This window comes from Salvelinus alpinus, chromosome 13, assembly GCF_045679555.1.
Source record: "Salvelinus alpinus chromosome 13, SLU_Salpinus.1, whole genome shotgun sequence".
In the NCBI taxonomy this organism is placed as follows: domain Eukaryota; kingdom Metazoa; phylum Chordata; class Actinopteri; order Salmoniformes; family Salmonidae; genus Salvelinus; species Salvelinus alpinus.
Window position 1 is genome coordinate 9,700,255 of NC_092098.1, and position 19,073 is coordinate 9,719,327.

Sequence of the window (19,073 nt, forward strand, 5' to 3'; positions counted from 1 at the left end):
TCCTTCCCATCTCGTGCCTGGCGACGGCACTCAGCTGGGGTATAGGGAAACATATCCGGGAGGCGCAGCGGTCTCAGCCGAACTCTGGGGGGGGGCCAGATAACCGGATGTTTGTGCCTGACGCTGTCCGCTCCGCGTTACTGGAGTGGGCCCATTTCTCTAGGCTTGCCTGTCACCCGGGCTCTCGTCGCACCCTGGCCTTCGTGCGACAATGCTTTTGGTGGCCGACAATGGTTCCGGATGTTTGTCGCCGCCAGCACGGTCTGCGCACAGAACAAGACTCCTCGGCAAGCTCCGGCTGGTCTTCTCCAACCACTGCCTGTCCCTCACCGTCCCTGGTCCCATACCTCCCTGGATTTCATCACGGGTCTCACCCCGTCTGAGGGCAACAATGCCGTCCTGACTGTGGTCGACCAGTTTTCCAAAGCCGCCCATGTCATTCCTCTCCCCAAACTATCCTCAACCAAGGAGACGGCACAGCTTATGGTGCAGCACGTCTTCCAGATCCACGGACTCCCGGTGGACATGGTCTCCAACCAGGATACGCAGTTCTCGTCCCGGTTCTGGAAGGCGTTCTGTACGCTCATTGGGTCGTCGGACAGCCTGTCCGGATTCCACCCCCAGTCCAACGGCCAGTCGGAGCGAGCCAACCAGGACTTAGAGACGACTCTTCGCTGTCTACTCTCCGCCAACCCTACCACCTGGAGTCAGCAACTGGTATGGGTTGAGTACGCTCGCAAAATCCCTTCCTTGCCCTGCCACGGGTTTCTCGCCCTTCGAGTGTTCCTTGGGAAATCAGCCTCCGCTCTTCCCCGAGCAAGAGGAGGAAGTCAGCAATCCCTCTGCCCAGATGTTCATCCACCTCTGTTGCCATACCTGGAAGAGAGCCCGGGCCGCTCTGTTGAAGACCACTTCCAGGTATAGGCAACAAGCGGCTCGCCACCGGACCCCTGCTCCATGCTATCGTCTCGGGCAAAGGGTATGGCTCATCACCCGGGACCTGCCCCTCGAGGTGGAGTCCCGTAAATTTTCCCCCCGTTTTATCGACCCATTCCCCATCTCTAGAGTCCTTAGCCCCACAGCTGTTCATATTTTGTTACCCCGTAACCTCCGTATTCACCCTACTTTCCATGTGTCTAGGATTAAGCCCATGTCTCACAGCCCTTTGTCTTCTGTTTCCAGGCCCACCCCTCCTCTCTGTGTCATCGATGGCCATCCGGCGTACACGGTGAGACGCCTCCTGAGTGTTCGACCACGGGGCAGGGGTTTCCAGTACCTGGTTGACTGGGAGGGTTATGGCCCGGAGGAGAGGTGCTGGGTCCCCGCTAGAGACATCTTAGACCCAGCCCTCATCGCCAACTTCCGCAGGCACCCCGGTTAACCAGGTATGCGATCAGGTAGGACGCCAGGTGGCGACCCTAGAGGGGGGGATACTGTCACACCCTGATCTGTTTCACCTGTTTTTGTGATTGTCTCCACCCCCCTCCAGGTGTCGCCCATCTTCCCCATTATCCCCTGTGTATTTATACCTGTGTTCTCTGTCTGTTGCCAGTTTGTCTTGTTTGTCAACTCAACCAGCGTTTTTGTATCTCAGCTCCTGCTTTTCCCAGGCTCTCTTTTTCTCGCCCTCCTGGTTTTGACCCTTGCCTGTCCTGACTCAGAGCCCGTCTGCCTGACCACTCTGCCTGCCCCTGACCCTCTGACCCTGAGCCTGCCTGCCAACCTGTACCTTTGCCCCACCTCTGGATTATTGACCCCTGCCTGCCTTGACCTGTCTATTGCCTGCCCCTGTTGGATTATTAAACCATTGTTAATTCGACGTTGTCTGCATCTGGGTCTTACCTTCACACCTGATAGTATGTGCATGTGTGTGTACATGTATGTGTGTGTGTGCAGGACTGTCAGTGTAGGTGTGTGTGGGTTTCTGTATAGAGACCTGTGAGTGGCATTTAGTCAGTGCAGATAATCAGTGCAGATACACTGTGGGTGAAGGTGGCCAGCCATTGCCTAGCTGTTGAAATGTCTCAGTGCTTGGGGAAAGAAGCTGTTTAGGAGCCTGTTGGTCCGAGACCCAATGCTCCGGTACTGCCTGCCGGACGGTAGGGGAGAGAACAGTCCACGGCTGGGGACGACACAACGCGGAGTGCCTGGATACAGCCCTTAGCCGTGGTATAGTGGGCATATGCCACAAACCCCCGAGGTGCCTTATTGCTATTAGAAACTGGTTACCAAAGTAATTACAGCAGTAAAAATGCATGTTATGTCATTTATTTTTACTGCTTTCAGCCAATCAGCATTCAGGGCTCAAACCACCCAGTTTAGAATACCAGGTATGGCATGTGTTGAATAGTTGTTTCTGTTTGGCTTGAAGGGCATTTTAGAACGCATGGTATATCAGCATGGTAGAATTCAATGGCTATAGTTCATTCTTACATGTTCTATGTTTGAGCCGATTTTGAAGGCAAAAGTCAAATTGACAACATTATTGGCATTGTTCAATTTGATTTTCATAATAGCAAGCCAGGACTGACGGTTTGCTAAACTAGGAAGTCTGTTTGATTTAAAAAAAAACATTTGAGTCATTTAGCAGACACTCTTATCCAGAGCGATTTACAGGAGGAATTAGGCTTAAGTGCCTTGCTTTTACATCAAATGTTTCTCTATAAGCCAAAATGTAATTTATAGGCCTACAGTTTATTGCATTCAGGGCTGTGGAGTGGGTGAAGTAGTGTTGCTATGTATTTAGACGAGTCCTCCATGAAATAACACCATATGTAGATTCTACTGACGCCACTGAGTATTCCCAACCCCACTTTTACATTGACACATAGTATACTTTTTTCTCTATAAGCCAATAGGTATTTCATATACAGTGTATTGCATTGGGGGCATTTATTTAACTTTGAAAATTAAAAAGAAGAAAAAAATACATTTAATGCAAATTTCACTTAAATATGAATCATAGTTCAAGTTTAGACAATTATTTTTCAAATATCATGAATAAATACATTAATGTAATTACGTGGGGACTTTTATTATGAACATTTTCTAAATTCCGTGATAGGGAAATACTTTTTTAATGTCGCTGACGAGACGCTGGTTGACGGAATAGTTACACATATCTTTGTCCAGACTGTAACGTTAGCCACCAAATTTTACGAAATACCTGAAAGGGGACTTAAAAGGTTTGTTTTGCAGCATTCGCCGTTTGTATTTCATGTGATAGTTGAACTGGATGCATAAACTTTCACCCCGAAACTATCTTGCTAGAAAGCTATGGTTAGCTTCTTCTTGCTCGCTAGCTTCCTAGCTGTGGGCGACTAGGCAGCATTCTTCAGCGTTGCGTGCTGCTAGTTAACAATAATGCACTTACTTTATAGCTACATGGGGCATACTTGATAGCTAATCTTTATTCATCAGGGGTGAGGAGATATTGGGGATTCGTTTTTCAGAGCTAAAGATGCGTAGTTAGCTAGTTAATAGCAACTGGCTGTTATTGTGCCGAGCCCTTCGGCCAAGGCCCATTCGCTGTAACTAGCTACAGTAGCCAACGTTAGCTTGCATCTACGTTTGTCTGGGCTGGGAAACGTATTATTTATGTGAAGGACATCAATTGACATCTAGTTAGCTATTGAATGATTAAAGATGGTAGTATTTCAGATACAAATGCGAAGGATACTTTCTTCCCAAGCCTCTTCATTAGGGCATACACTTTATACCCAACCACGCCGAATACCACCGTGAAATGCTTAACGTTACTTACAAGCCCTTAACCAACAATGCCGTTCAAGAAATGGTTAAGAAAATATTTACTAAATAAATTAAGTAAAAAATGTATAACACAATAAAATGACATAACAATAACGAGGCTATATACAGGGGCTACCGGTACCGAGTCAATTTGCGGGGTTACAGGTTGGTCGAGGTAGTTTGTACATGTAGGTTGGGGTAAAGTGTCTATGCATAGGTAATAAACTGCGAGTAGCAGCAGTGTAAATAGTCCGGGTGGCCATTTTATTAATTGTTCAGCAGTCGTATAGCTTCGGGGTAAGGAGCCTTTTGGAACTAGACTTGGCGCTCCGGTACCTTCTTGCCGTGCGGTAGCATAGAGAACAGTCTATGACTTGGGTGACAGGAGTCTTTGACACTTTTTGGGGCCCTTCCTCTGACACAACCTGATATATAGGTTGCCTTAGACATGTTTATATGTTACAACATCAGTTGAAATGACTGAACACCATTTTCCCCCAATTTCAGAATAAACTTCTCTGTGCCCTGACGGTTTGAGGATGGAGGACAGTGAGGGTCACAGCTCTGCACACAAAGGATCTGGTGATGGTGCGACGAGCACTATGAACTTATATGCCACTCTGGGGCTCTCTCCAGAAGACGTGGATGCTCTGGCCCAGATTCCAGAGAATGAGATCAGTGTGGAGACATTACCCTATCTGATAATGAAACTGAAGGCCAATCGAGCCAAGCAAGAGGAGCAGGGACAGGCCTCCCCAAAGGGAGACAGCTGTCAGGAGGATACAGATGATGGAGACCTTAGCAAACGGGACAGTCCCCCTGCAGTCCCTCGTCGGTCAAACAGCCATTGTGACACTGACTATAGGAAAGTGGAGATTCACAGTCGACCGGGGCGGCGACCACAGCGGACTGAAGCAAGGAGAGGTTCCCGTCACACTAGGCCCCCAATTGAAAAACCATCTGACAGCCAGCAAAAGATTCCTTTCTCCTATCAAGTGGACGATTTTCATGGAGTTGTGCCCAAGATTTACCCACACACATGCTCTCTATGCTTATGCATGTTGAATTCTAATAAGGTAAGCTTTGTTATATTTCAAAATTCTTGCTGTTGGACTGTATTTCTATATCATTTTAATCAGAACTCAACCTTCCATGATGGCATTAATTTAGCTTAATATGGGTTTGTTTTTTTCACAGACATGGAAGGAACATCTCAATGGATTACGCCATGCGGATGGCTGTCTAGAACTCTCGCGTCTGTAAGTGTTTTCATGCAAAGTAAAACATTTAGAAACTGGACTGATACAGTTCACAAAATCAATTGGGATATTTTCTATAACAATGTTTTATTCAAATTCGTTTTTTCTTTTCTGTTTTCTACAGATATCCAGATTGGAAAACACATGATACCCGGAAGGAAATGTGAGGGGCATGAAATTAAGCTTTATGTTGCAAACAGGCATTTCATGATGTAAAACCATTAGCTGTTCCTCTTCCTACTTTGCACTGTTTACGTTATCTTCCAGGTCCAACTCCATCCCAAGTAGAGATGCTATTTCACCGCCCAGGAGAACGCCACGTCCTGCTATGCCTTACAAGAGACAACATAGCTCAGACCGCGTAGGAGGTGATAACCCCAGTCCCGTTCCAAAGTCAAGTTTGATCCAGACCAAATAAGGCCCAATTGCAAACCACTTGAAAATAAATACTATCTCCTTTCATGTTTTCATCTTTAGGTGAAGTCTGGTCTCCACCAGAAAGACACTATTTGAAGCCCAAGGTAATGATGCCCCTTTTGTGGTATTGTTTTCTTATAAATAGAGTGTTTTTAATTAACTTGTTATGACGTTGTTTATTTGCTTAAAGCTGCATGCTTGAATGTGTGATTTTATATTTTTGCTTCAGGCTGGCACAAAGGTGGTGGTCACAAAATTTCCCCTTGGCTCTGTTGGTGTAGAAGACTTGATGACTTTGGCTAAGCCATTCGGCACAGTTGTAAAACATCTGGTGTTCCCCTGCAAGGTAAATTACACAAATTGATAAGAAAAACTGAGTAATAAACACTCTAAACTCTTAAACATGCACTATGCAGAAATCGCTCTGCCATTTCCTGGTTGCTAAAATTTGTAATAGTTCACCTAATTTCAGTGTATGCGACTAAACAAGTAAGTATAGTGTAGAGAATCATTGTGCCATCTAAACCTCTGTGAAACATATTTTCAATAAGCAAAAATAGTAATTTTAGTTGTTTGATGCTGTAGTACAAAAGTAAAAGACGGGAAGCGCGGAAAGCATAGAAGCATAGAAATAGCACACATAGAACAGATCTATCGCTTCTTAGACTTGCTTTCAATGAGAATGACAGAGCTATATCTAATTTATATGTGAATTTGGTCGGGTCGCCCAAAAAGTTACATGTTGCAGCTTTAATATTCTCTCTCTTAAAAAAAGTTACATCTGTAGTTGAATGTCTATTGGATGATTCGGTGTTGTATTTTTGTTACAGGGATTCCTGGAGTTTGATTCTCACAAAGAGGCTGCCAATATGGTGAATCACTTCAGTGAAAAGCAAGCATTCGTGAAGGAAATTAAGTTGAATCTGTACCTTTCACCTATGGTGTGCAGTATTCATGTAAGTGCATCTGCCTCTTAAAAATGTGAGATTCTGTGTTCTTAATCACAGAGATCCTAGTATGAGCTTGTTTTTTCCTTTAGCCGCCAAGGTTGGATGAACCACCAGAAAAACGGCAGACCAAACAAGTTACCAATACAGTGGTTTGTTTTTCCCGCCTACCTCCTGGGAAGGAAAGAGAATCAGAGATTCTCGATCTCGCCAAGATGTTTGGGGATGTGCGGCATTCAACATTTTCAAGTGATCAGGTAAGGTTCGAGCAATATGGAATTGAAGTGTGATCAATCAAATTCTGAAAATCTCTCTGGTGATTTCAAATAGAAAACAATTATTAAAACAATTTAACAATGCAGTATCTATTTTTTTGTATGGCTAGGTAAATTCTTCACCAAAACCTCCATTATGCAGCACCTTCTCTAGCTTTGTCTAATAAATTCTCCCTTATTCATCTGCAGGCCCTGATTGAGATGGTAGATTGGAAGGATGCTGACATTATGGTGAAGTACTACCACTCCAACCCCCTCAAGATCAATGGAAAGAGTGTCAAAGTAATCTTGTCATCGTCAATGAAGCGCCTGAGGTAAGTAAGAGTTCTTCACCTGGGGCCATGGTGGCCAGAGCCAATTTTCCTGTGGGACTCATCAGGATGTTTGTGTCAGGGAAGTTTACCTCAATGGTTTTTGCCTTGTAGAGAAAGTCCTGACTCCACCACATCCAGAAGAGCAGATTCTAGTAAAGGCCGCAGCAGCAGACACAAGAGCGAGGAGACTAGCAAGACCTCTAACTCCACGAACAAAGAGAAACCCAGTACAGGCAAACAACCAGCTGAGAAAGTGACGGAACAAGGAGAAGGTCAACAAAGCACCTCAGAAGAGGTCAAAGAAGTGGTCAAGCAGGACATCGAGGAGGTGGTCAAGGAGGAGGACATTGATTTGGAAAACAAAGATCTAGAAGAAGAGATTATCCAGGTGGAAGCTAAACAAAGCTTATTAGATGACGAGGTTGGTGCTGGTGTTGATACTAAAGACCCTGCTCCTTCCAAAAGTGCCTCTCTGGTGGTTGATTCTAAAGATGAGGGGGAACACGAAATCTCAGAACTGTTGGCAGACGATACCTTGGAGGATTCTGACGTAAAGGCTGCCGATGATGATGTCTCAATGGAGAACATGATGGATCAGGAGAGCTTTCATGAAGATGTAAGAAATGATTGTCATTCATATTTGTGACCGGAACCAACAAAGAAAGTCTTAATTGTTAGGGATGCACCGATATGACATTTTTGGCCGATACCAATATCGGATATTTTCCTTGCCAAAGAAAACTAGACCGATATAAAATATAAAAATAGCGGCCTTTTAAGCATTCTAGTACAGTTAAGTAGTTTAAACACACACAGACACTGACCAAAAGTTTTTTTGTTGGCATTTACGTATGTCCCCATTACCAGTAAAACATAATCAAAATCTAATTATTTCACTTGCTGTGCTGTTTCGTTGTTCATTTGTTCAGTCTCAACCAGGATTTCATCATACATGTCAAGCAGTGAAGTTTCAGCTCTGTCTGTCCGTGGCCTCTCTTCCTCGGTGCGCTCTGTCACTGTGTCCGTTTCCATCTTGTCAAGCTGTGTCTATAACATTTCATGTAAACCCTGTTTCTTGTCTGCATCGAAGTAGCGGTCCTTGTACTTAGCATCGAGCATGGTGGCGACACAGTAGAGGCTCGGAGAGAATGCCACCGAATCGCTTGTTCACAGCCTCTAATAGAGTACTTTTCCAAGTTAACCCGACAGTCTGTGTTGGCATTTTTGTTGAGCGGGCGTTTCAATGCCTTGACAGGGTTTCACGTCTGCTGTAGATGCAGTTGAGCTTATTTCTCGAGTCAGTTGTTCGAATGGAGCTAGGAGTGTTCATGTTTCAAACATGTTCTCAAATGCCATTGAAATGGCAGCAGTGATGGTATGAGAACCAGCACATTCTTGAGCATGCAATACGGCTTTCCTCAATAGGAAATCCTCATCGACCCACTGTGCTGTCAGACTCCTAATGCTTATGGGGCTGACATCGCTGGTCCAAATGTCAGTCGTGAAGCTAATACCAGTGATGCCCATAGCAAGTAGCTCATGACTGAGTTTCGAGAATACTGTGTAACTCCGGTAGGGCAACATCTGAAAAATAGCGCCTACTTGGAAGTGCGTACTGGTGCTCGACCAGTCGGCGAAAGCCAACATCATCCACGACAGCGAACAGTTGATTGTCAAGGGCAATGAATTCCATTATCTTGGTATTAATAGATTTCGCCTTTGAGTTGTCTCGCTGAAATGTTCTTACTCTTTCAAATGACTGCTGGACTAGTTGACTGCTTGATCCACACAGCAGACATTGTGGACTAGATTAGGAATGCTGTGTTGCGCAATATTTTTTGTGGCGTCATTTAAGTCAAAGCTGTAACTAGGCCACTCGGGAACATTCCATTTTGTCTTGGTAAGCAACTCCAGTGTAGATTTGGCTTTGTGTTTTAGGGGATTGTCCTGCTGAAAGGTGAATTTCTCCCATTGTCTTGTAAAGCAGACTGAACAAGGTTTTCCTCTTGGATTTTGCTTAGCTCTAATCAGTCTCTTTTCATTCTTAAACTCCCTAGAACTTGCCGATGACAAGCATACCCATAACATGAAGCATCCAGCACATTGCTTGAAAATGTGAAGTGGGGCTCAGTGATGTGTTGTTGACCCAAACATGTCACTTTGTATTCAGGATATAAAGTACATTTCTTTGCCTTATTGCAAACAGGATGCATGTTTTGGAATATTTTTACTCTATACTGGCTTCCTCCTTTTCACTCGTCATTTAGGTTAGTATTGTGGAGTAACTACAATGTTGTTGATCTGTCCTCAGTTTTCTCCTATCACAACCATTAAACTCTGTTTTAAAGTCACCATTGACCTCATGGTGAAATCCCTGAGCGATTTCCTTCCTCTCTGAGTTAGGAAGGAGGGCAGTATATTTGTAGTGACTAGGTGTATTGATACGCCATCCAAAGTGTAATTAATAACTTCACAAGGCTCAAAGGGATATTCAATGCGTTTCTTTTTTTTCTTATACCAATTGGTGCCCTTATTTGCGAGGCATTGGAAAACCTCCTTGGTCTTTGTTTGAAATTCACTGCTCGACTGAGGGACCATACTATTATCTGTATGTGTGTGTAGTACAGAGAATGGGTAGTCATTCAAAAATCATGTTAATCACTTACAGATAATGGTATGTTCAGCACTATTATTGCACCGAGTAAGTCCATGCAACTTATGTGACTTGTTAAGCACATTGTTACTCCTGAACTTATTTAGGCTTGCCAAAACAAAAAGGTTGAATACTTATTGGACACCACATTTCAATTTTTAATTAGTAAAATCAATTCTAAAATCAAACCATAATTTCACTTTGACATGGGGTATTGTGTGTAGGCCAGTGACACACAATCTATATGTAATCCATTTTAAATTCAGGCTAACAACAATGTGGAAGAAGTCTAGGGGTGTAAATACTTTCTGAAGGCACTGTATGTAGGCTATATGATGTGCTCAGGGGTTATTAATTCCATCAGTTTTATGAGTGCCCTACAAATCAGATGGAGATCAGCTTTGAAGGATCTCCTTAGTTTCCATGGTTGAATATCAAAGGTTATAGAACCATCTCTGTACAAGCTCCAATTGTTTCCAGAAAACCTAGACTGACAGTAGTAATCCAGAACAGGTGCTTAAGCCAAACATTGTAGATGTATGTATCAGTTGACATGCTTATCTGTTCAGCCCTAACATGTTTAAAACCTGGACTGACCAAGAGGTTTGAATAACTTTGGACATTTAAGCTGTCAATGTCAATTGTAATAGTGCAGCCACAGAGTTCACTTCCTAGCTTTGTGACATGGATCTTTATCATACTTCCGTACTATTGAATACAGTTTTGCATACTTTTTATGTTCAGTGTTTGACAGTTTCCCATTGCAACTTCACAAGTATTTTTCATGAGATTAGATATGATTCTGGTGCGGCACTGTGGAACTTGAAACTCCCAAATTCTTTAACTTATTGATGTTGTGGACTTATTTCCAACAGGACAATATGGATGACATGGATTTCCCTGAGAATATGGATGATTTCGTTACATTGGATGAACTTGACGACAGTACTGGAGGGGACACGTCGCTGGGTAAGCAATGAATGATGAAACATGTTATTACTTGGCAGCAATGGACAAAACAATTGTTACAGTTGTTTAGCCTGTGTAGATAATCTCCAGATAATTTATAGTAATAATTACTTTTTGTTTTTATTTGCAGGGTCAAAGGATGCTTCATGGGTTGGTATTCCTCCAAAAATGACATTAATTTAGAAACTTGTAGTTGGAATGTGTCAATTGTACATTTGTTTTCTACAGGATGGAAAAGTTGTCCATATTAGCCCAATTAGAAAGGGCTATGGAAACATGGCGGTGGCCCTATTGAAACTGGCAGAGCGAGCAAACGTGAAAGTTGTCAACCATGCCATATCGTTCCTCACACAGGAGGTATGTTCACAATTATGTTACTTGCCGATATGTTATTTGGGGATCAGTGTATTTTATTTTGTATGGTACTTATCTAGTTTTCTTCATGTGATGGAAATAATGTTGTCGTAGCGTCAGTGGTGAATAATTTGACATTCATGTAGTTCGGCATACAGGAAGGAGTTTATTTACTCAACACCTGATTTGTGCAAGCATTTGCTGTCGTAGTTTGTATGACATTGAGAATTTCCTATATTTTCAGGCATGGTTAGAGCTTGATACTACCGAGGAAGTACGTGAAATGGTGAAATTCTACAAAGGAAACGGACAGTTGTTGAGGAAACATGTCAATATTAGCATGTGCTTTTCACAGAAAAAGTTGGAGGTGGGTTTGGTGTCAAATGGTGTAGTATCTATGCTTTAAATAGTTTGTTTTTCCTCATCAATCTACACACAATACCCCATAATAACAAATTAATTTATTAAAAATAAAACACTGAAATATCACATTTTACGTAAGTATTCAGACCCTTTACTCAGTACTTTGTTGAAGCACTTTTGGCTGCTATTTCAGCTACGAGGTTTTTGGGGAGTTTCTCCCATTTTTCTCTGCAGATCCTTTCAAGCTCTGCCATGTTGGATGGGGAGCATCGCTGCACAGCTATTTCAGGTCTACAGAGATGTTAGATCGGGTTCAAGTCCAAGCTTTGGCTGGGCCACTCAAAGATATTCAGAGACTTGTCCCGAAGCCACTCCTGCATTGTCTTGGCTGTGTTCTTAGGGTTGTTGTCCTGTTGGAAGTTGAACCTTCACCCCAGTCTGAGGTCCTGAGCGCTCTGGAACAGGTTTACATCAAGGATCTCTGTACTTTGCTCTGTTCATCTTTGCCTTGATCCTGACTAGTCTCCCAGTGCCTGCTGCTGAAGAACATCCCCACAGCATGATGCTGCCACCATGCTTCACCATAGGGATTATGCCAGGTTTGCTTCAGAGGTGACGCTTGGCAGTCAGGCCAAAGAGTTCCATCTTGATTTCATCAGACCAGAGAATCTAATCATTTAGGTGCTTTTTGCAAACCAAGTGGGCTGTCAAGCTCCTTTAGCCGAGGAGTGGCTTCCGTCTGGCCACTACCATAAAGGCCTGATTGGTGGAGTGCTGCATAGATGGTTGTCCTTCTGGAAGGTTCTCCCATCTCCACAGAGGAACTCTTAAGCTCTGTCAGAGTGGCCATTGGGTTCTTGCAAGGCCTTTTTCCCCCATTGCTCAGTTTGGCTATGCGGCCAGCTCTAGGAAGAGTCTTGGTGGTTAGTAACTTATTCAATTTTAAGAAGGATGGAGGCCACTGTGTTCTTGGGGACATTCAATGCTTCAGAAATGTGTTGGTACCCTTCCCCAGATCTGTGCGTCTACACAATCCTTTCTGAGCTCTACAGACAATTCCTTCAACCTCATGGCTTAGTTTTTGCTCTGACATGAACTTTCAACTGTGGGACCTTACATAGACAGGTGCATGCCTTTCCAAATCATGTCCAATCAATTGAATTTACCACATCCTTGAGCTGTTTCTACATCACAAGGATGATGAATGGAAACAGTATGCACCTGAGCGTTTTTTATATTTAGTAAAATTGCAAACATTTCTAAAAACCTGTTTTTGCTTTGTCATTATGGGGTATTGTGTGTAGATTGAGGAAAAATTATTTAATCCATTTTAGAATAAGGCTGTAACGTAACAAAATGTGGAAAAGGTCAAGGTGTCTGAATACTTTCCGAATGCACTGTATTATAAACATAACTACACACCTCACATAATACGCATCTTTGTGTTACAAATATTGACTGTGTAATTTGACTTTGTTTCTGTCAATGTAGAGTCCTAGTGGGAGATCCATCTACATTTGTATGCTTCCACTCCAGAAGTACTCGGACGTCTCTCTTTTACGACTTGCACAGCCTTTCGGGAAAATCACTGGCTATAATTTGAACTGGCCTCATGGAAAGGTAAAGTATCACCGGCCCATTTTTTTAAAGGTGGATGTCGTTTGTTTTTCTGTTGTTATAGGACTCTCCCATGGATGTTTTTCTTTCTCCTTTCAGTGTTATATCCAGATGGAGAGTGTGGAAGCCGCTCAGAAAATGGTGAAGTACTTCCAACGTCCACACAAGTTTTACGGCACCCTGTTAAGGGTCAGTTTGTGCAAAAAGGGAGACTCACTAATATACTGGTAAATAATTTTCAATGACCCCTAAGAATATGCAGTAGAGATGCTAATGATAGTTAGACAAAATGGAATTTGAAGAATGCTAGTATCCAGTCTGTCGACGCCTGTTTAATTGATTGGAATCTATTGGAAGAATATACAGCCAATGAAATAATCTGATAAAGAATGTTGTGATCTATGGTTCAACTGGACTGTATGAGGGCTGTATCTAAGTACACTTTCATGATATAGTACTCCATGACATATTCTGTTCTCCTGATACAGGAAGCCTCCAGTCAAATATGAGCTGTGGTTGGCCAGTCAGAAAGACAGAAGATCAAGAGATCACCATGGAGATGAAAAGACTAATGGCCAGTCAACCAAAAGCCCCTATCCAGAGGTGAAAGATGGTTATTGCTGTGTTTTTGTTTCCTTCATTTAAACAAGGTGAAATATTGCCTTGTTAGTTAAATGCTTGCTGAATATTTATGTATTTAATTTTGGCATGTCCGTGAACAATCCTTTTACAGTTACCGGTTATTCAAGAAGTAATCAGTTAATGCACTTCACACAGAGAAGAGTGCTGATATTTATTGGTGTTGGTCTCTCAGGCTAAGTAGAACGAATGAGTGAAAGACATGATTGTGTTTGTATGGCCAGGATGTCCAGAGCCCTGTGTCTGACAGTGAGGGGGTCTCTGGGGACCCTGAGGGTGAGGTAGCCAGTGGTGTGGAAGCTATCCCAGAGGAGGAGGAGAAAAAGCAGGAGGAACCTCTGGGTCCTTATCAACCTGACAACCCTGTTGGTAAGATGCTAGAGAAACTGACTTTTTTTAAATTAATGGGTGACGGGGATCTGGTAAATAACTTTTAGTGCCATATCAGTGAGAACACAAACATGTTTTTGTTTTTTTCTTTTACTTGCAGGGTTAGACTATCTGGTGCCAAGGACTGGAATCTTCTGCAAGCTGTGCAACATCTTCTACACCAATGAGAAAACAGCCAAATCAGTCCACTGTAGCAGTGAGGAACATTATCTGAACTTTAAGGTAATTCTCAACTATGACAAGAGTCAATCTTATGAATCATACTTTGTGGTGTGGCGTTCTTTGTGGTGTATTTGTAAGAAAATGTATTTGACCTTGGAGGCCAGAATACATTCAACTGTCAAATGTTAAATGTAAAATACTCATCACTGTATCACCTATGCCTTTGGAATCTCAACCAAATGGAACGATATGGAACTTTTTAGGGGATCAGTTTTCAGCTGGAGTTATGGTTTAACATAGATAATGGATTGACAATGTACACTGATTTTCTTGATTTTTTTTCAGAGAAAGATGGATAAAGAAACAGACCTCGGCTGATTGGGAGGATTGTCGTCCACCTGTGGTCTTCCCAGAGGAAGGACGTTTTAGTATAAATGTTTCTGTCCAGTTTGTTTAACATTCCAGGCTTTTCTGTTACTGTTGGCAACAGTTACCCATTTTAAATTAATGCAGCCTATTACGAAGTGTAGTCCCATTCTGTGGTTATGAATAGTACCTGGATTTAGTTTCCTCTTATTGAATAAACAAACGTTTGACTTATTCTTTGACTTCTGGAAATACTTTTGACACCTTTTTGCAAACATTTACTCTGAACCTACTGACCTTTAACATATTTGACAGAGACCTATGGTTGTTTTAATGGTCAACTGTCATTTATCAATGACAAGGACATGTGGACAGGATTAGCTTGAACTACATCCCATAATTTGCCATAACCCAGAGAACCATTTGGTTCTTGACAGACAGCAGAGCTGGCTAAGAAGATTCACCCAGTCTGTGGCAAGGAGCAGCACATCGCTTGAGGAAAGGACAAATGGGGGACATTGTTCGGTCTAAAACATGAAAGATTTAAGCCATACAGGCCTAGATGCTTTTGAATGATAAACCAATAGGGGGAGAGTTCAGCAAATGTATTCTGTAACATTTTACATTTCGAAAAGTAAACGCGAGGCTATAAAAGTTGCACACTTTATATTTATTTATTTTTTATTTAACCTTTATTTAACCAGGTAGGCAAATTGAGAACACGTTCTCATTTACAATTGCGACCTGGCCAAGATAAAGCAAAGCAGTTCGACACATACAACAACACATAGTTACACATGGAGTAAAACAAACATATAGTCAATGATACAGTGAAAAAAAATAAGTCTATATACAATGTGAGCAAGTGAGGTGAGATAAGGGAGGTGAAGGCAAACAAATATATGTATAAATAAATTAAAATATAAAAAGGCCATGGTGGCGAAGTAAATACAACACAGCAAGTAAAATAAAACTTAAAACACTGGAATGGTTGGTTTGCAGTGGAAGAAAGCGCAAAGTAGAGACAGAAATAATGGGGTGCAAAGGAGCAAAATAAATAAATAAATACAGTAGGTAAAGAGGTAGTTGTTTGGGCTAAAATTATAGATGGGCTATGTACAGGTGCAGTAATCTATGAGCTGCTCTGACAGCTGGTGCTTAAAGCTAGTGAGGGAGATAAGTGTTTCCAGTTTCAGAGATTTTTGTAGTTCGTTCCAGTCATTGGCAGCAGAGAACTGGAAGGAGAGGCGGCCAAAGGAAGAATTGGTTTTGGGGGTGACCAGAGAGATAAACCTGCTGGAGCGCGTGCTACAGGTAGGTGTTGCTATGGTGACCAGCGAGCTGAGATAAGGGGGGACTTTACCTAGCAGGGTCTTGTAGATGACCTGGAACCAGTGGGTTTGGCGACGAGTATGAAGCGAGGGCCAGCCAACGAGAGTGTACAGGTCGCAGTGGTGGGTAGTATATGGGGCTTTGGTGACAAAACGGATGGCACTGTGATAGACTGCATCCAATTTATTGAGTAGGGTTTTGGAGGCTATTTTGTAAATGACATCACCGAAGTCGAGGATTGGTAGGATGGTCAGTTTTACAAGGGTATGTTTGGCAGCATGAGTGAAGGATGCTTTGTTGCGGAATAGGAAGCCAATTCTAGATTTAACTTTGGATTGGAGATGTTTGATGTGAGTCTGGAAGGAGAGTTTACAGTCTAACCAGACACCTAGGTATTTGTAGTTGTCCACATATTCTAGGTCAGAGCCGTCCAGAGTAGTGATGTTGGACAGGCGGGCAGGTGCAGGCAGCGATCGGTTGAAGAGCATGCATTTAGTTTTACTTGTATTTAAGAGCAATTGGAGGCCACGGAAGGAGAGTTGTATGGCATTGAAGCTCGCCTGGAGGGTTGTTAACACAGTGTCAAAAGAAGGGCCAGAAGTATACAGAATAGTGTCGTCTGCGTAGAGGTGGATCAGAGAATCACCAGCAGCAAGAGCGACATCATTGATGTATACAGAGAAGAGAGTCGGTCCAAGAATTGAACCCTGTGGCACCCCCATGGAGACTGCCAGAGGCCCGGACAACAGACCCTCCGATTTGACACACTGAACTCGATCAGAGAAGTAGTTGGTGAACCAGGCGAGGCAATCATTAGAGAAACCAAGGCTGTCGAGTCTGCCGATGAGGATGTGGTGATTGACAGAGTCAAAAGCCTTGGCCAGGTCAATGAATACGGCTGCACAGTATTGTTTCCTATCGATGGCGGTTAAGATATCGTTTATGACCTTGAGCGTGGCTGAGGTGCACCCATGACCAGCTCTGAAACCAGATTGCATAGCGGAGAAGGTATGGTGGGATTCGAAATGGTCGGTAATCTGTTTGTTGACTTGGCTTTCGAAGACCTTAGAAAGGCAGGGTAGGATAGATATAGGTCTGTAGCTGTTAGGGTCAAGAGTGTCCCCCCCTTTGAAGAGGGGGATAACCGCAGCTGCTTTCCAATCTTTGGGAATCTCAGACGACACGAAAGAGAGGTTGAAAAGGCTAGTAATAGGGGTGGCAACAATTTCAGCAGATAGTTTTAGAAAGAAAGGGTCCAGATTATCTAGCCCGGCTGATTTGTAAGGGTCCAGATTTTGCAGCTCTTTTAGAACATCAGCTGACTGTATTTGGGAGAAAGAGAAATGGGGAAGGCTTGGGCGAGTAGCAGAGGGGAGGGCAGTGCTGTTGTCCGGGGTAGGGGTAGCCAGGTGGAAAGCATGGCCAGCCGTAGAAAAATGCTTATTGAAATTCTCAATTATAGTGGATTTGTCGGTGGTGACAGTGTTTCCTATCTTCAGAGCAGTTGGAAGCTGGGAGGAGGTGTTCTTATTCTCCATGGACTTTACAGTGTCCCAGAACTTTTTTGAATTTGTGTTGCAGGAAGCAAATTTCTGCTTGAAAAAGCTAGCCTTGGCTTTTCTAACTGCCTGTGTATACTGGTTTCTAGCTTCCCTGAAAAGTTGCATATCACGGGGGCTGTTCGATGCTAATGCAGAACGCCATAGGATGTTTTTCTGTTGGTTAAGGGCAGTCAGGTCAGGAGAGAACCAAGGGCTATATCTGTTCCTGGTTCTAAATTTCTTGAATGGGGCATGCTTATTCAAGATGGTGAGGAAGGCATTTTAAAAAAATGTCCAGGCATCCTCTACTGACGGGATGAGATCAATATCCTTCCAGGATACCTCGGCCAGGTCGATTAGAAAGGCCTGCTCGCTGAAGTGTTTCAGGGAGCGTTTGACAGTGATGAGTGGAGGTCGTTTGACCGCTGACCCATTACGGATGCAGGCAATGAGGCAGTGATCGCTGAGATCTTGGTTGAAAACAGCAGAGGTGTATTTGGAGGGCAAGTTTGTTAGGATGATATCTATGAGGGTACCCGTGTTTACGGAATTGGGGTGGTACCTGGTAGGTTCATTGATAATTTGTGTGAGATTGAGGGCATCAAGCTTAGATTGTAGGATGGCTGGGGTGTTAAGCATGTTAAAATTTAGGTCGCCTAGCAGCACGAGCTCTGAAGATAGATGGGGGGCAATCAGTTCACATATAGTGTCCAGAGCACAGCTGGGGGCAGAGGGTGGTCTATAGCAGGCGGCAACGGTGAGAGACTTGTTTTTAGAGAGGTGGATTTTTAAAAGTAGAAGTTCAAATTGTTTGGGAACAGACCTGGATAGTAAAACAGAACTCTGCAGGCAATCTTTGCAATAGATTGCAACACCGCCCCCTTTGGCCGTTCTATCTTGTCTGAAAATCTTGTAGTTGGGGATGAAAATGTCAGAATTTTTGGTGGTCTTTCTAAGCCAGGATTCAGACACGGCTAAAACATCCGGGTTGGCAGAGTGTGCTAAAGCAGTGAACAAAACAAACTTAGGGAGGAGGCTTCTAATGTTAACATGCATGAAGCCAAGGCTATTACGGTTACAGAAGTCATCAAAAGAGAGCGCCTGGGGAATAGGAGTGGAGCTAGGTACTGCAGGGCCTGGATTCACCTCTACATCACCAGAGGAACAGAGGAGGAGTAGGATAAGGGTACGGCTAAAAGCTATGAGAATTGGTCGTCTAGAACTTCTAGAGCAGAGAGTAAAAGGAAGTTTCTGGGGGCGATAAAATAGCTTAAAGGAATAATGTACAGACAAAGGTATGGTAGGATGTGAATACAGTGGAGGTAAACCTAGGTATTGAGTGATGATGAGAGAGATATTGTCTCTAGAAACATCATTGAAACCAGGTGATGTCATCGCATATGTGGGTGGTGGAACTGTGAGGTTGGATATGGTATAGTGGTCAGGGCTAGAGGCTCTACAGTGAAATAAGCCAATAAACACTAACCAGAACAGCAATGGACAAGGCATATTTACATTAAGGAGAGGCATGCTTAATCGAGTGATCAATAAGGGTCCAGTGAGTAGAGGTTGGTTGGGGTCACGGCGATCCAGACAGCTGGCCGGGTAGATGGCTATCGGTAGCAAGATAGCATAGTATGGAAGTCTATTTGTAGATGTCTCGTGCGTTTCCGTCGGTAGGTTAGTGGGGTTCCGTGTGGTAGAGGGGATCAATCCAAATTGGCA

General features: G+C 43.3%; 1 protein-coding gene across 1 annotated transcript; it reads left to right on the forward strand.

Annotated features, from left to right (window-relative positions):
* Positions 1–3,048: 3,048 nt before the first annotated feature.
* LOC139536975 (matrin-3-like) lies at positions 3,049–14,709 on the forward strand. Its single transcript, XM_071337746.1, has 21 exons — positions 3,049–3,185; positions 4,258–4,826; positions 4,948–5,009; positions 5,134–5,172; positions 5,277–5,377; positions 5,487–5,530; positions 5,656–5,772; positions 6,257–6,382; positions 6,466–6,630; positions 6,838–6,962; positions 7,074–7,578; positions 10,491–10,584; positions 10,715–10,734; positions 10,813–10,941; positions 11,183–11,305; positions 12,793–12,921; positions 13,018–13,145; positions 13,407–13,521; positions 13,782–13,926; positions 14,048–14,169; positions 14,455–14,709. Exons 2-21 carry the CDS (start codon positions 4,290–4,292, stop codon positions 14,485–14,487), a joined length of 2,859 nt encoding a protein of 952 aa, XP_071193847.1. The 5' UTR covers positions 3,049–3,185; positions 4,258–4,289; the 3' UTR covers positions 14,488–14,709.
* Positions 14,710–19,073: the final 4,364 nt, after the last annotated feature.

Excerpts from the sequence above, each read along its gene's own strand:
- LOC139536975 (XM_071337746.1), top strand. The coding sequence starts at position 4,290 with ATGGAGGACAGTGAGGGTCACAGCTCTGCACACAAAGGATCTGGTGAT. Across the intron at positions 10,585-10,714 it reads TGGAGGGGACACGTCGCTGG|GGTCAAAGGATGCTTCATGG; the intron begins GTAAGCAATGAA and ends TTTTATTTGCAG. Across the intron at positions 14,170-14,454 it reads AACATTATCTGAACTTTAAG|AGAAAGATGGATAAAGAAAC; the intron begins GTAATTCTCAAC and ends ATTTTTTTTCAG.